Genomic DNA, 17,195 nt, shown 5'->3' on the forward strand with positions numbered 1-17,195 from the left:
CATATTGGTTATGTAATGCAAACTTCAAACTAAGTTAACCTTAACAGGACCTTTTCCTTGCTTTTCCTTAATTTATTTCATCCCTATACAATGGTGGACATTCTTATCCAGCAGAGTTGCACGTATTCTCTGTGAACCAGAAGCTCAGGCTTCACACTGGTTTTGCAACACCCTTTTTTATTCCTAGTGGCTTTTCCTACTCATGGATCCTCATCACAGAAAGCAAATATCCCTGACACTGCGATCTCAGGCACACAGTTCCGTTGGAGTGCAGGGACAGCAAATCAGAAGAAACTTGGCTCCAAGGACGTGGGAACGAGGGGGTTAATATTTCAGAGAGTGAAGAATGAACTCAATATATGCTTTATAAAAACACTATATTGTATTGTGAAAACATCTGTGGCACTTCAGAAATTATATATTCATTGTTTTCATCTCAGTAAACATTTTTGAATGGCAAGACTTCAAGCTTAAAATCACATAGATATCATTGCTGATACGAGAGAATGGCTTGGCAGTAACAGACAGAGCAGCAGTGAATCAGCGTGTTTTTTATCTTATAACTGAGGGGGTGTTCAGTCAGCTGAGCATCCACTAGGCACTCTCAAACACAAGAAGGCCAGCAAACTATCTGCCAGCAAAATCAATCAGATAGAAAAGCAATATGTTCATTTTAACTAATTGCATATATACTTAAAGAGTATGCATGTGAAACCCCTCTAGCTAATTAGTAATTTCATATGATCTGCTACAACCTAAATTATCAAACTTATGTGACTTTAGAATAATGCGTGCAGGATCCACAAGCCTCAGCAGTTAGCCTAGGGCGTGTGTGCAAACTGTATAGACTGTATATCTTTCCTGCAGTCTCTGGGGCTCACCCTGCATGGGTGCAGCTCGCATCAACAACCAGTGGATGGAGCAATGGAGTTACATCAAGTCTGAAATCTGTTATTTTTCCTAAGTACCCCCAAGGCGGTCTCTGTAGGCATGCTGGTTGAAAGTTGGCGGTTTGCAATGTCTGCCCAGCAATGAGTAGCAACGGAGGAATGGCAGGGAGGGACAGGCATGGCTGAAGAAAAGCAAACATTGCTGTGTTTTATTGACACAGAAATTTCTCTGGATTTGGTGGGTGTTGAAAAGAAGTGCCAGTCAAATGCTAATTATACATTTGCGTACGCAAAAACAAGACGTGCAACATATCTCGTGTTTCAATGAGCCAATGAGTAAGGGCAAAGTTTTACAGTCTCTCTTTCACTCTCTGCAATGCAAGGAATGGTTGAGCAGCATTTAGAAAATTCTGGTTAAACCCCATAATTACTATTCCTAAGAAGACCCATCAGAATTAATCGTGTTTCTTTAGCCTACTGTGTGCTTTTAAATAAGCCTCTTATTGTTTGCCAAACATACATTAGAGTTGAGGTGTGTGTCATCTTGACCCCTGAAGTCACTCTAAACAGTTATTCTACATTTAGAGGCCACAAAAAGAAACCAACAAATTGAGACATAAGACATGGGAATGAGTGTAAGAACTGAGTCTTCCATGGTTACATTGAATCTAATACTGTCTTTTTCCTAAACGAAGACTGTCAGCTTGGCTCCAGAAGCTTGACAATTCAAATTCTTTTCCAAAGGAAATGTGGGTGGATACAAAGAATGAGTAACTCTTTCTTTTCCCTCAACAAAGCAGCTTTATGCACGTGCCTGCAGTGGAGCTGCTCACTCCAACAAAAGGAGGCTGTTTGTAGCAAGCGGCTGCTAGGTAAACATGTCTGCAACTGTATGACACAAAGGGCAGGACTGAAACAATTCTTGGCGCACACTGTAAATCTGCTCATTGCTGTTCCTCTGTCTGAAAATGCATAGAATGTCTTGTTAGACCACATAACACTTCTAGCCAAATTGCCAAGTAAAACAGAATGTGTGACTCACCAGGAAAATTCAATCATCCCACCAAGCATTTGTATTGTCACTTTATAACAAGCTCTTAAACTAATCCTCGCAATATGGGTCAATTAGAGGAGTCAGCACTACTAAAGAGACATGGAACGGTGGTTTTCTTTTTCTCTTTTTTATGTCATGGCTTCTAAAAGGTTTTCTATTTTTTCCATGTGTTATTTGTTTAATCAGCTCCAGACTGGAAAAACTGGACCTGCACTCCCTTTAGCGTGAATTTTGCTGAGTGGACTTTTTTTCATATTTTGATGCTGAATTGCATAGACAAATGTAGTTTAGTTACCCATCGTCATCCCAATCCTAGTTTGATAAGAAGAGATCACTTGTAAGAATTTGAACACGATTTATTGAGACAGAGAAATTGATGTATTTGTTGATTAGACCCACCATGGCAGAAAGAAATCCCAGCGGTGATGGGAATTAGGATAGGACCCCCTGGAGTCTAGATACTGGTGTTGGTAAAGGTGAAGACTAAGGCTCGAGTGAAGGTCTGACTAAGGTGTCCGTGAGGTGGAGATGGGGAGGAGGTGGGTTGCACATATGAGAGAGAATGACAGATGGCACAGATTTAAACTACACAAAGTGGAGGATGATTGGCCCAAAGGAGGTGAGCAAGAAAATGATTGGATGAGAATAATAATGACAGTATTGAGATCGACAGGGTGGGAAAGCAGTAGTGATGTAGAGAACAGAAAGGCAGACTAGCACCCGGGAAAGCAGGCAGATGAGTGATTCCTCATTGAATTTATGCTTAAGCTTCATATAAAGTACAATTTATATTTAAAGATTCAAAGAGTATACACATATTTCAAATAATCTTAGAATTTTGCACAAATGATAATCAGAAAATACTGATTTAAACATTTTTTAGAACATATAGAATGTTAAAACTTATGCTAATGTTTAATTAGATACAAGTTCAAACTTGCAAAAACATTGGAACAGGGGCAGCAACTGACTGGAAAGGATCCATAATTTTAAAGACACACATACACACAGAGAAACTGCAAATTTCTTCATCTACCGTAATTTCAAAATATTTAATAGGCCACAGAATTCCTGGGACTCTGCCAAAAACCTTATTTGGATGGTCATCTGCCAGTCCTCAAGCAGCACTCCCAGCACTGTTAATCACTGCATGGATTCAGGATCACTGCATTCAGAAATGTGACTTTAAACATTTAAAATGGAAAGAACAAAACAAACATAAACAAGATTCAGATATGCTGCCACATTTATTGGTTCCAAGCTTATTTGAGGGGGACTGAGGCAAAGTGGGAAACAGGTTTCTAGTCTAACAAATCAAAATTTTAAATTCTCTGTAGAACAGATGGATGTCTTCTAGGCTAAAAAGGAGAGAGACTATCCAGCTTGTTATCAGAGGAGTGAGTACAAAAAAACAGCATCTGTAGAGAGTACGGGGGTTCATTAGTACACTGCACACTGTTCACTGACTTGCACATCTGTGAAGGAGTAGCATAAAGCTGCCAGCCACACAGCATTTTCTCAGGGTAGGCCTTCATTATTTGTGCAAGGCAATGCCAAACCACATTCTGCATGTATTACAACATGCAGAATGTCGCTCCATAGTAAGAGGGTTCAGAGACTACGGTGATGTGCCCAGACCTGCTACACATCGAGAGCTTTTTTGTATATTAACAAACTGGAATTTGCAAATTCCAAAACTGTTAAGCAGGTTTCAGCTAAGCATGTGAAAGACCACAGTTTGTCTCACTGCATTCTATTACATTTAAAGTTTCAACTTTTTATTCTTTCTTTTTTCTCTAGATATTGAATTATAATGCACTGGTAAATCATTTACATTGGGCAAGTTCCCCTATTTGTTTTGTTATTGGTAAAAGGAACAAGTAACAAGGTGAGGCTAGGTGTAAATTTTTTATAGGCTGTAGAATGAGGCAGGTTTCAGTTTCTGTGGCCCATGAATAAGTCATGGGAAACAGACAACCCAAGAGGAGGAATGCATTTGCATGTATTTATTAATGCCATGCATGCCTTTTGATGTGTTGTGTGTACACAGAGCTTGTTATGTGTAGATAAAAGGGTCCGGCATGCAAGGACTAGCACTGGTTTTAAAGCTAGGGTCTACAGTAACACAAAGGTTCTGCAAAAGAAAGGGAAAGAATAAGGTAGTGCAAACCACCTAGTGGATGTGAACATGCTGGTATTTCCTAAAGCAGATAAAACCCCACAGACGGGTCTTTTAGGGGAGCCTATCTCACAGCATGCAGCCTAATACACAGCCGTTACACAACGCAGTGACATAGCTGTTGTGGCATGGTGCTCAAAGCCTCGGGGTGTTACCTAGCTGGGGCAGATTCCAGCTGCGTCCTTCCCCTTCTTACCATGGGAAAAAAAATAACACTTCAAAAGTTGCAGACTCAATTGCATCTGGCGTACTGCAAAAGTTAGCCTTGAAATTCTTTTCTGTTAAGCTTGCACTGAATATTTATTAGTTAGTCCGCTGCAGAGTGGCATGTCTGAGGAGGTTAGAGTTACCTGAGAGAAGCGGCACAGCACGCTGAAAGACTTCATTTATGAGGGCTATTCCAGGGGGCTACCTTTGACCGGTTTGTTCCCCATAGAGCCACGAGAAACACTGTAATCATGGTAAGATCTCGCTCTGTCTGTGGCGGCGTGCTTGTAAAGAAATTAAGTTGCGGTTTGTGGGCTTTTCAGTAGAGACGGTTTGAAAGTTTAAGTAACACTCTAAAGCCTCTAGGCCACATTTGCTTTAATCTTATGAACTGTAGTTCTGGTAGACTTCGTTATGGTAATTAAAAGTAGTGAAAACAACGTTTAAGGTGGTTTAATGATAGCGTGGTGACGGTTGATGCTTTACTTTTCGTGTTTGTCTGACCACCATTGTAAGGGGTATACCCGTTATGATAATACTATAGTAAAAACAAAATGGGACATTAAATGTGAACGCATAAATTAATCCCATGTGCAGTGTTTAAACCAGTGATTCGCGGCCAGTCCCCCCGGGCAGGGTGGATTATGTATGAGCATTAGAAGTAGAGAAAATCGAGCTTTCTTTAAAATTCATCATGCTACAACGTGGCTTCTAGTTGCTCTGCTTCATTATTATTATTTTTAAAAAATCAAAACAATCCTGAGTTACCCAGACAGGAGTGGTTTAATGGTTAAGTTCCCCGACTGAGCAGCATGGAAAGAATGACTTGTACTTCTCGCCAAATAAAAGAAGAGAAATTTGGGAAAAAAAGAAAAAACGACTTTCAGCAGACTCTGAAACCCACATGAGCGGTGCGTCATTTCCGCTGAAAAACTTTGTTTGGGCAAGGCCTCGTGCTGCATTCAGTTGTTAAGAAAAATGTCGGAATGTTGAACTGCACACACATCAGCTAATTAATGATTACAGAACAGCTGTCACTTCCTCAAAACAGAATCTAATTTCAGTCTGAAATGCTCATATCTGTCAAATATAACCTATTTGAAATATAACAGATCTAATTTTGGTCTAGGTGTAAGAGTTTGGAAAGGAAACACTCATCCAGATTATCAATTTACTGCTTTTGCTCTTTGAAATATGACATTTTAACCTCACTAAAATTTTGTAAATTTTGTAAAATCACAAAGCAATCTACACTCATTTATCAACAAGCCTCTCTTATATTACATAATGAGATTTCTTTCTTTCTTGTGCATTGTCACCATTTAGGTATCCTATACATACTTGCTACTTAGTGCTTATATGTTATGGTGTTTTGTAATTTTATTTCAGTGTTCTTCATGTTGAGTTCTTTCAGTGGAAATAAGCTCATTCAGTGAATGGAATGAGTGCGTATACTTATTTTTCATTCTCCTGCGGCAGTGCAGCAAACTTGTGGATGTACTGCATTGTTTCTTTAGAACAGCAACAAATAGCCCACAGTAAAATGTATACTGAGACACTGATACACTGCATCAATAGATGAGACAATTGCTCTTTTTTTTCTTCTGCTTCTTTAGATCAGTACATGTTAAACAATGAGACACGTGGCTACTGCGTATTTCCAATCCTATCCTGAACTTGGACAGCAAAGGAGTGCCTGAATAAACAAATGAGTGAATGGGTTTTTTTTATCAGCTGATGAGTTGTTACAGTGTAACAACTGTTCCTGAAAGTGCAAAAAGTCAAGAAGAAATTAGAAAAATATAAACTTATGACCATCACAGGACAAAAAAAAGCATAAAAAAACAGAGAGTAGTCAACTAGGAAATGATTTTAAAAAAGTATTTTCAAAAACTCCAAGTATTATAAGTAATGTCATTTTATTCCTGTGCAACAATATACATAATGGAATTAAAAGCAACATTCATTGAATAACTACTTAAAATATTGCTTTTTAAGTTTTACCCTTAGAAATATTCAGCACATTTATGCCACAAGTTCCAAAATTTGTTTTGCTTAACGTTTGGGTGAAAGTATGTCGAGTTCAAGGATGAGATAAGTCAAGTTAAGAGATGGCTCTGGGATAAAAACTGTTCACTATGCTGCGATTTTTTCCTAAGCATTTACGGTGATATTACAAATATGTGAAATATGAGTCATGACATGGTCGATAACAGGCAAACAGTCAAACTTATGCGAAGGCCGTCAACAGAAGACGTGACTGCTTTATATATACACTGGGGAAATCATGTAAATAATACATAATTTTTTGTTCCAGTGATCATTATGAAATAAAAAAGATAGGCTAATTAAATCTGGCAGCACAGTGGCACAGTGGTTAGCACTATTACCTCACAGCAATAAGGTCCTGAGTTCAATTTCGCCAGCAGGTCAGGGTCTTTCTGTGTGGAGTTTGCATTCCTCCCACAGTCCAAAGACATGCAGTAAGTGGGCATAGGTTATTTGGAAACTCTGTGAATGTGAGTGCGAATGGTTGTCTGTATCTATGTGTAAGCCCTACGACAGACTGGCGACCTGTCCAGGGTATACCCTGCCTCTTGCCCTAAGACAGCTGGGATAGGCTCCAGTCCCCCGCGACCCTAAAAAAGGATAAGGGGAAGTGAATGGCTAATTATATCTATCTTTAGCATTTCTTGCCCCCACAAACCGCTTCTCTTAACTTAACAAGTTGAAAAAATAACACGTTTAATTTAAAACAAACAAACTGATTTTGTTTGACTTGGAGGGAGTTACTAAGCCTATTATAACTAAAGGTATTCCAGTAAGTGTTAGTTAAAGCTTTAAACTGCTAATAGCAGCCAGTCATATAGCCAATCATTTCAACGTATATCTGATGCTATAAGTTGGCCTTAAGCCAAACTAAATACCAGCAAAATGAAACTGTGGTTGAGCTGCTGACGTGGGAAAAAAACAGCTGTTGACAAACCGGCTTCATCGGGCCGCTCATGTTTGCATGTTGGAAGATGTGTACGAGCAGCACTTGAAAGCATCGCTTTTAGCTCTGGGCTGCGCGCGTTCTGATGGAGGGGCTGGAACTTCAAAATATCACGCACATCTCCAAAGCCACACTCTGCCGCGCTCTTATTACAGTTGTGGATGCTTTACTGCAAGCAACGGGGACTAAACGCAGCTTCTCCATCAGCTAGACAAACATCTTAGAGAAGATTTTTAAGCAGCGGTTTACATTTTGAAGTCGAGATCAAAGTTTTTCTTCCATGTGAAGTTCAGGGTAAGTCGATTTTGAAATGACGGCCAAGAGTGTCTGGTTCAAATTAGAGAGTTATGTATGGATCTGTCAAAGTGATTGATCCATGTGATGTTTTTTCTGCTCTTTCACACTGCTATTGTTTGTCCTGGTGGAATGATTTTGTTTGTGTTTTATGCTCTGTAGGAGTTTTTGTTCTAAACCAAAATCATGTTCACAGCCTACATAAAGGGTCTGAATGATATGGTATTTTCTACGGTAAGCTTACAGGTTATAAGCACCCTTGCATGTCTTTGCTATGCTGAGAGATGCATGGCTGTACTAAAAAATAAATAAATCTCAATGAACAGGAAACCCTCACTTATATTTTCTTCGGATCTCCAGCTTGCACTCCTTTGCTTTGTCCATTTAGACAGTTTGTATTACTGTCATGTTATCTAAATTCTGCGCATATTCACCGGAAATATGCATGTTTGCAAATTGCAGCTACGTTTTGAAGCTGACATTTATTTGAGTTATTTCTGTGCTTTGCTTTAGTCTGAGAGCCCCGAAGACCAGCCAAGTACTGGAGTCTTGGGTCGTATTGGCACTTGGCTCTCTCCGTGGAGGGGAAAGGCTCCGAAGACTCCTACTGAAAATGCCCCCTCAACTGGCGATCACACTCTTAAGTCAGAGGGAGAAGTGGAAAGTGAGGAGACTGTGAGACCCTGGGCTGGAGAACAGCAGCAAGAGGAGGAGAATCCCCATCTTCAGGATTTCTTCAGAGGCGTTTTCCCTTGTGACGAGGAGAACGCCACGCAGTCTGCCCACAGAGACGGCCCTGTTGTGTGCAGCACTGAGACGGGAGTAGGAGGTCCAAAAAAGGAGGAGCTTTGGGAGTGCAGTAGGCAGACAACAGGACAGGACAGGGAGGAGAGCAACAAACGTACTTCAGCAAGTGGGAATCCTGAAAGGAATGACAGCCATCTGACACATCTCTATTCATCTACTAAACAGGGAGTGGCATGGTACTCTGACCAGGCCCACACCCAGCCTCAGGCCCAGAGAAAAGCACAGGCCCAGACAGGCAAGAAGCTCCATGTGTACCTGGAGGAAACGAGTGTGATTCAGTGTGGTGAGAACAGTTGTGCTGGGCAGGAAGTTGTCCGCACCAAACTCACAAAAAGCCTTCAAGTCCTCCCTAAGGCAAAGTCATCACCAAGTTTTCATTTAGCAATTAGCTCAAGTGCAGAGAACAAAGAAACACATGCGAGGCCTGCTGCTGGGGCACAGGATTATTACGGCACACTAGTAGGAGTGCCACTAAAATCCCACAAAGACTCACAGTTAGAGCCTGAACCAGATCAAGAACAAATAGAAGAAGACATCATGGGGCGTAAAAACTCAGCCAGAAGAAGAAGGAAAAACTCTCAGAGCGATGGAGGGAAAGCTCCTGCGGAAACAATCCCTCCAACTGCACAACCTGCCTCAGAGGGATTCCCTAAGTCAGATAACTTAGTGAGTAGTCTAAAGAGCAAAAGTGAGGCACCTAAAGACTCCTCCTCCTCCGAGCAAAACCCCACCTCACAGGCCTCACCTGAAGGAGGGGAAAGAAAGACTTCCTGCCCCGCCACGGTCAAGCAGTTGGACAACCTCCAAGACTTGAACTGTGTGGCGGATGAAGGTGCAGACATGGAGGGCGATGACGATTTTTATAGAGTAGAAAGGAAGACAGAGACACCAGAGTCCAAACGCAGGAGCATTAAGGTTTCTCAGAGTGAGGTGAAGCTTTTTACAAAACATGTTCGTCTGAATCCAAAGAAAAGTCCAGCTGAAGATAACAAGGATTGGAATGCAGCATTAAAGAATACCAAAGGTGACGAAAAGGATACACCCAAAACAGAGAATGACGGCAGGTAAGTTGAATTTAGGAGTGAAAGTGTTTGATTTACATAGATAGAACACTGGCTAATCACCACATGCATCTATCAGTCTTTCAGTAACGCTCACTAAAATAAGTAAAGTAAGTGTAACTAAATAAGTAAACCTCACTTAAAATGCTATCTTTTGTTTGTTTGTTTTTGAGGGTCAAGGCTGAATATTTAACTCATCGATATCCCCTTATTAGCAGATACTTATGCTAGCTCCAGCTTTGGTAAAAGAGCAGGCTACAGCTTTAGATGAAAAGCAGCATTGCTTCACTGTATCCACAGTGAAACAACGCCATGATTCATAATGCAAAGATCAGTGCTGTGCTCTAAGGACTGATTTCATAACATATAGAGGACGTGAAAAATGGATCAGGTTATTCTTATCTCTTAAGTGATTAACAAATAGAAATCTCTATGGCAGGTGTGGTGGGTCATAAATGGATTATGACTTTAAATTCAGAAGTTCTTTGATATATTTACCTCTTGTTTGCACAGAGTACACACCCCAAAGAAGGCTGATGAAGAGCGTAAGCCAACGACTGCCAGGATTGCGGATAAAATCAGCCTTTTTGAGAAGCAGCAGCAACAACCTACGGGTGGCCACAAGCAGCCCTTCAGAATCCCGAGGAGTGCTGATGTGTCTCCAAATAGACAACCCACCGAGCGGTTGAAAGTGGATTTTCTTGCGTCTGATCAGAGGTCAAGATCAGCTGAACGCTACAGCACGGAACAGCCACCTGTCATGGAAAAGCTGATGACCATCAGGGAGCGAGTGCAGAAATTAACAGACGCGTCTGTGTCGGAGGATAAACCTGTGCAGCCTCAAACACCGGCCGTGAAAGGAATGTCTCACAAATCCACCTCGTCTGTGGCAGACATTACGTCAAAGTCTCCAGAACTGGACAGTCAAGGTAAACTGGATACAAAAGAGCTGATACAGACAAAAGCAGTGTCAAAGATAGCACTAAAACCAGAAGGACGAGATACGACTCCTTTAGGGGAGCACACGTCCATTCCCACAGTACAACAAACAGACTGGAAAACAAAGGAAACGGTGGTCTCAGAAGCAATAGATCAAGGTACGAAACCCAACAGCGCTGAAACAGATCCTCCAGCTGAAGAACTAGGCGATTCCAAAGAAGTGACCAATAACAGTAGTCCATCTCCCAAAGGCCCTAGCAGAACAGGCTCCCGCTCTAAAAGACGGAAAAATAGAGACCCAACCAGTCCCATCAGTCCAAGCATTCAAAACAAACCAGAGTGCTCTGCAAGTAAGTCAAAGGTCACCGCTACAAAGCCAGATAAGAGTGATGAAATAAATGAGACTGCCTCTTCTCCCAAAAAGCTTTCAGGAAAAGAGCCATCTCAAGTTCAAAGAAGAAAATCTGACGAACAGCCACTGAGCGATAGCCAGCAGAAGGAATTTAAAAAGGAAGTGGAGGTATCCGATAAACAGGAGAAGCAGTTAGATGCTTCATTTAAAAAGGTGAATATTCACCAGTCAGTAAACACACCAGCAGGATTACCTCAACCATCTGTCAGCAAAGATGAACCTGATACTGCTGCTTGTAGCAGCACAACAAAGGTGCCCGCTAACAAGGACTCCATTGATTTACCCCAAAAAGAGGAAGAAGCAGAGAGACAAAGTCTGACATTTAAAATGGAAAGAAAAAAGGCTTCTGTGGAAGTCACAGAACCTTTAGTTTCCCCCCAATCACCTTTGGTTGAACCAACTATTGAGAAGCCTTCTGCAGCGGAGGAGGAGTCACCTGTTAAACTTCCCAAATTAGATAAAGAATTTTCAGTGCAACTTGAGTCAAAAGATAAAGAAAAAAGGAAGAAGCCTAGTAAAAAAGAAACACAGCAACCTCAAAACAAGGACACAGAACTAATAACTCAAGCTGAACCTGCAGATGTGGTGAGATTAGAGAAGGTGGTGAGTGAGAAAACAAATCAGACTGAGGAGAAAGTTAAAGAAAAACCACAGCAGCGCCTGCCTCTAGATGAAAGTGCCGCAAAGCCCAAGGTTTCACACAGTGTGCAGGCGATCACAAGGAAAGAGGAAAGTGTTGCAAGGGATGATGAAAGAAAAAATCCTGAAAAAAATGAGGAGACACAACTGGTTAAAGACATAATAAGACCAGAAACTAAAGAACCAGAACCAGCTTTTCAGTCAGAAAAGAGCAGCGGCTCATCAGATCTCCCTGCTCAAACACAACATCTCAGTCAGTCGGTGACTGCACCTTCAGAAAAAGCTGCTGTTTGTACCATCACCCAGGCTAATGAGGCTGTGAGTGGCGCCAAGAGTGATAAAGAGCTTGGGAAGGTAGAGACGCTTATAAATGGGCCTTCTGAGTTGCAGACTCATTCTGCAGAAAGCCCCAGAACAGAAGGAGAGCCAGTGGTGATTGCACAGCCTAATTCTGCATCTGTGGAAAAAGCAGAGAATTCACGGGATGACTCATGTACACATGGAGCTAATGATTCAGAGTTCTCCAGCACAAATCCTATTACCAAAGCAGCTACGGCCAGTGAGGAAGTGAAGGCAAAAGTCTCTAATGACACTCTATTTTCACTCACTGACATGACACATGGGCAAAACAAAGAATCATATGTGGAAGAGCCTTCTTCTACTTCTGTTTGCAAATCTGCAAACACAGAGAGAGGTGGGCAGGAAGATCAGGAAAAAAGCTCAACTGTCAAATCAGTGACCTCAGAAGTCAGTACCTCTGGAGATATGACAAAACCAGCCTCCAGCCACACACTGTCTGATGAATCAAAAAATATAGAGAATGGCAGCGATATTACACCACTCAGGGATGCTGAATACATAACAAAGAGTCGCCCTGATAGCACTGCTGCAAGCCACGCAGTGAATGTGACTGAGAATTCAGCTGTGATGGGATTGCATTTGCCAGTGAATGAAGTTTCATCTCATATCAATCGTGACATTTCCACACATTTAGAAGTCAAGCCAGTTAAAAAGGAGCCTGTTGATAACAATCTGAGACGGTCTTCAAAAGCACCCACTTCCTCAGAGTCTAACAGGCTGATCCCAGGCTCAATACAGCATTCATCCATGAAGAAGTTCCAATTGCCACAGGGTCTAGGCACAGATGACTCCTCGAAACAGCAAGATGCCCCCTCTAGCTGGCTGGATGTGGACTTCCCCAAATGGAAACATAAAGTCCAGGAGCAAAAGCTGACTTCTTCTGGAAGTGAGAGCAATCTTCTGGACACTCCTGGCGAGCTAGATGATCATGATTTTGTTGAGAAAATCAAGAAACTTTGTGCCCCATTTTCCCTCCCACCACGGAAGCACAACAACCTCCGACCACCTCAGCCCCCATTTGCAATGCCAGCCATTAAGGAGGACCGCTTTGAGAAGACTTTTGACCCAGAGGAGTTTACATTTGGCTTGAGAAAAAAGCCTGAGTTTTCCATAAACACATCACTGACCCTTTTTTCCAAGAACTCAAACACAAATACAAAATCTGTCCTGAAGCCTGCCAGGGTTAGCTTTGCAGACAAGAGCATGCTGCTTAATAGCCTAGACACACACTCTCGCCTCAGGGACAAAACCCCTGTCAAGGAAGAGGAGGACGTGAAGGAACAGAAAGATGATCAAATCAAGGTGAAGTCTCGCTTGGCGGGGAGCTGCGTTCTGAGTAGTCTCACCTCCCTTTACAGAGGAAAGAGAAATGGAGTTCAAGCCGAGTCAGAGGGCACTGGCTCAGGAAACGTATCGCCTACTGCAGCCTCCGAGCTGAGCCCTCCACCTTCGTCCCAGCCACCCACACCAAGCCCGTCACCCACAGCTTCAATCAAAGACACTCTAGCCAAGCAGAGTGAAGAGGAAACCCGTGCTGCAGAGGCTGTGGTTAGTGACTCAGGTCCTCCACTTCCTTCTTTTAACGACATCAAACTGCCTGACTATTTAGAGAAGTACCTCCCAAGAGATCAAGTAAAGCCAGTACAGAGCATACAAGGACAGGATCAAGTCAAACCAGAGGTTAGTTTTTCTGCATGTAACTAAAAGTTGTGAGTGTCAGTGTAGTTGTCCTTTTAGCACAGAGACACAATGTAACTAGCAAGCTCAGCAGAGTTGAAGCATAGCAAAGCTATTTAGCTAAAGCACAGAACTCTGCTTTCCTGTCGACTGACAGGAGAGACATGGAAATGGCACTTTAGTAAATAAACCACAGTAGACGTTGCCACAGCATATTTCATAAGCAAACACATTAAAAACATTTATCCTTACTCCATCGTTTTCTTTTTACACACCAGTTAATTAAGAAAATGGCCACTCCTGTTGCTGGAGATGAAGCAGACAGCGTTGCAAAGCCAGGTCCGGTGCTTCCTGACACTGCTGCTCCATGCTTTCCTGTTGTTCCTCCAACAAAACAACCAACCCTCCCCGAACGAAAGCAGCCTCCGGCTCAGCCGCAGGGAGTACTTAGAAGTAATGTAAGTGTTCTGCATTCATTACAAACATTTTATTGAAGGATGAATAAAAGGTTTATTGTCATAAATTAAAGTTGTGGATTGCTTTGAAGCACATAAGTATCAGCTCTTACTTTCTGACAAGCCAGATACAAGAAAGCTTGCTGTGCTGGTAAGAGAGTTGGATGCTATTTCTATTTTCGGAGCTACACCACATATGGTTTTCATGGAAAAAATTACATTTTCTTTTCTTTTTTTTTGGTCATCACAAGTAGGGAAGCTTTCTTATTCTCAGTAACACTGTGTCTGGAATTTTCTCCAGTGGAGTCCATGTAAAAGTTAATCTGCTCAGAAGTAACCGGCCACTTTATTAGGTACACATTGTTAGTACCTGGTTAAACACCATGTTGCCTTCAGAATTGATGTAAATCTCACATTTAGGAAGGTGCTAGAAACATTCTGAGATTTCGGTCCATGTTGACATGATAGCATCACACAGTTGCTGCAGATTTGTCAACTGTACATGTACTCTACTGGATGTACACTTTGGTCATAAAGGGATAGACATGGTCAGCAGCAATACACAGCAATACATTGGCATTTAAATGAAGCTCGTTTGGTGCTGATGGGGCCAAAGTGTGTCAAGAAAATATCTCCCTCACCATTACAGCACCAGCAGCCTGAAGTGTTGATATAAGGCAGGATGGATCAGTGCTTTCATTTTGTTTACACTGAATTCAAACCCTTCCATCTGAATGTTGCAGCAGAAATTGAGACTCATCAGACCTGGTGTCGTCTTTCCATGCCACATTTATAGTCACCTAAATCATCTTTCTTCTCCATTCTAATGCTCGGTTTGAACTTTATTGGTTTGTCTTCACCATGTCTACATGTATACATGCAATTAGTTGCTGTCATGTGACTGACTATATATTTCCAGTTGAATAGGTATATCTAACAAAGTGGCCAATGGCTGCATAAATAAAGCTGAATTGAGCTGAAGGGAATTTGTATGACGATTTCTGTTCTCTGTAAATGGTAAAAGCTTGTTTTTACAAAGCCCAAGCTGGTATATTACAGTATTTAAAGTGTTTATTAGATTCAATTGACAGTTCTCAATACTGAGTATATAAGAGAAGGCTCAGATATTTAATGATACATAGATATAACACGTTTCCGAGCATGAACCTCGAGAGGGAGTGCGACAAAACAGCGTGAAATATGTAAATTATAAATCAGTTATAATCAAAAGTCTGGACTTGATGTTTCTAGTTGCTGTTGATTTTTTGTTTTTTAGTTTAATTTTACTGCCGTTTTGTGCAATCAACATCACGAGCTTACGCTGATTGCACTCTGGTTTTGGCTGGTCTCTGGTTTTGGGTGCTTAGATATGAAATGAGAGGAATGTCTTCTCCACATGCCCACTATGTCCCTGGGAGTAAAACTGAAAGGTCATAGGCACAGCTTCTTCACAAACTAATTCATATCAATTTCTTTTGTATTGTCGAGATGTTTACTTTGATCTTAACTATGTGTTTCTGCATTCCAGATAAGAACTGTGAAGGGATTTCACAAACGCCCTGGAAAGGTACAGTAGGCACAACTTTACCATCATGAAATAGAAACAAGATGGGAGAGAGGAATCTGAACAGACAAGTCTCTGTTCTGTGAAAACATCTGCTTTTCATATGGTGTTCTCGTGGGTAAACAGAGTAAAAAAAAAAGTCTTGTGCAATTGCTCAGCTGGGTGCAATCACAGAATTCAGTTCTGCCAACGTAGTGCAGATCCTGTGGTTTTTCATTACTGCAGAACTTCATTAGTAGTTGTTACAAGGAACGAGGAATTCCCGGGGCACTCAACATTTGTAGTTGCTTTCCTACATATTAGGTGTTCATTAATTCGGTTTACCTCCTGTGTTGCCTTTGGAGGGGCTTGAACTATGACGACTGGGATTAACCAAAACAAACAGAAGAGAATATATGTAAAGATTTAGAATTTTAAGCAGGCTTATTAACAAACAAAACATAACAAAGAGGTTTCTAGAGAAGCTGCTTTTTCCACAACTGTGGTTTACTCCTTCATTATTCATAACTATCAAGCTTCTGTTTGGCTTTAAAAACAAAAACGTTCAAATTCATGTTTTTTATTAAAATTATGGTGTCCTGGTAGTTGAAGTAATTATATACCTGTAAGTTTTTTTGCTTCTACTGTAGCATGAAAAGGAGAGAGTAAAATGGGATGTCCTTGCACTCACTGAATCCTGCTTAATGTAATAGATTTAGCAAGTAATGCATTATAATATTAAGCCATTATTTCTCTTCATGGTTGATGTGTTGATGTTTTTTACTTTTTTATTTTTTTGACACTGTCCTTCTTTTCTCTATGCAGGTGGTGCTGTTTGAAAAACCTCAGTTCAGTGGCCAGGCATATGAGATTTACAGGGATATGCCAGATGCTACATCTCTGCAGCTCTCGCCTTTCATATCTGTGAAGGTTGTTAGAGGGTGGTAAGTAACAAATATTCAGCCAAAATGTCAGATGATGGAAAGAAAATGCCCCGTATAGCTTTAATTGGTGTCATGTGGTTTTGAGATGCCAAAATCTCTTGTTGAGGCGCTACACCAAGCTAATTTAATGAAGCATGAGCACTGAGAGAGTCTTACTTGATAATCGAACTTATTTATTATTTATTTAGAACCCTGCATGCTTTACATTCATATTTTCTTTGCTATCAGTCCCTTTTTTACCCTTACCATTCCTGCTTTTCTTGACGTGGTCCAGGCACCTGTGGATTACTGGAAGTGTGTAATACCATTTGCAGGAATGTGCCAAACACCAGCCATGTGCTTGTGTGTGTGCAGGTGCATCCTCTGGCTTGCACTTCTTAGCTTTGTAGTTCTTTATACTTCTTTGCAGTGGTCAGATACTGTTTTTGATATTCAAGGTAGATGTTTGGAATGATGCTGTCTAAAAAAAAAGAATGACATTTAAATGCACTTTCTGAAAATGCTGACACTTACATACGTTGAAAAAAAAAAAATCAAATTTTTTGTGCTGGGGAAGAAAAGCACAGCTTGATTCTGGTGCTAAAATGATAAAGGAAAAATTCAAATTAGAAATGTGTTCAGATCTGACCTTCAGCGGCTACATCAAGATACACTAAATTAGCATTTTATCATATTCAACAAATAGCAAGACTTAAAAAGTACAGCGCCCTCTGTTCCAGCAGCAAGGACTACTGTAACA

At 41.2% G+C, this 17,195-nt stretch overlaps 1 protein-coding gene across 2 annotated transcripts in view; it reads left to right on the forward strand.

Annotated features, from left to right (window-relative positions):
* Window positions 1-4,344: 4,344 nt before the first annotated feature.
* LOC101472999 (uncharacterized) overlaps window positions 4,345-17,195 on the forward strand; it is a 30,937-nt gene continuing 18,086 nt past the window's right edge. Inside the window, exons 1-7 of one of the 2 annotated variants that reach the window (XM_004568765.5) lie at window positions 7,426-7,619; window positions 7,782-7,853; window positions 8,133-9,490; window positions 10,001-13,517; window positions 13,793-13,972; window positions 15,498-15,536; window positions 16,338-16,456. In XM_004568765.5, coding sequence (XP_004568822.2) covers window positions 7,806-7,853; window positions 8,133-9,490; window positions 10,001-13,517; window positions 13,793-13,972; window positions 15,498-15,536; window positions 16,338-16,456 — 5,261 coding nt within the window. In that variant the 5' untranslated portion in view covers window positions 7,426-7,619; window positions 7,782-7,805. Of the gene's footprint in view, window positions 4,585-7,425; window positions 7,620-7,781; window positions 7,854-8,132; window positions 9,491-10,000; window positions 13,518-13,792; window positions 13,973-15,497; window positions 15,537-16,337; window positions 16,457-17,195 lie in introns of those variants that run through there. The other variant, XM_004568766.4, reaches the window with a different exon arrangement.

The sequence above is a fragment of the Maylandia zebra genome, linkage group LG15, assembly GCF_041146795.1.
Source record: "Maylandia zebra isolate NMK-2024a linkage group LG15, Mzebra_GT3a, whole genome shotgun sequence".
NCBI lineage: Eukaryota > Metazoa > Chordata > Actinopteri > Cichliformes > Cichlidae > Maylandia > Maylandia zebra.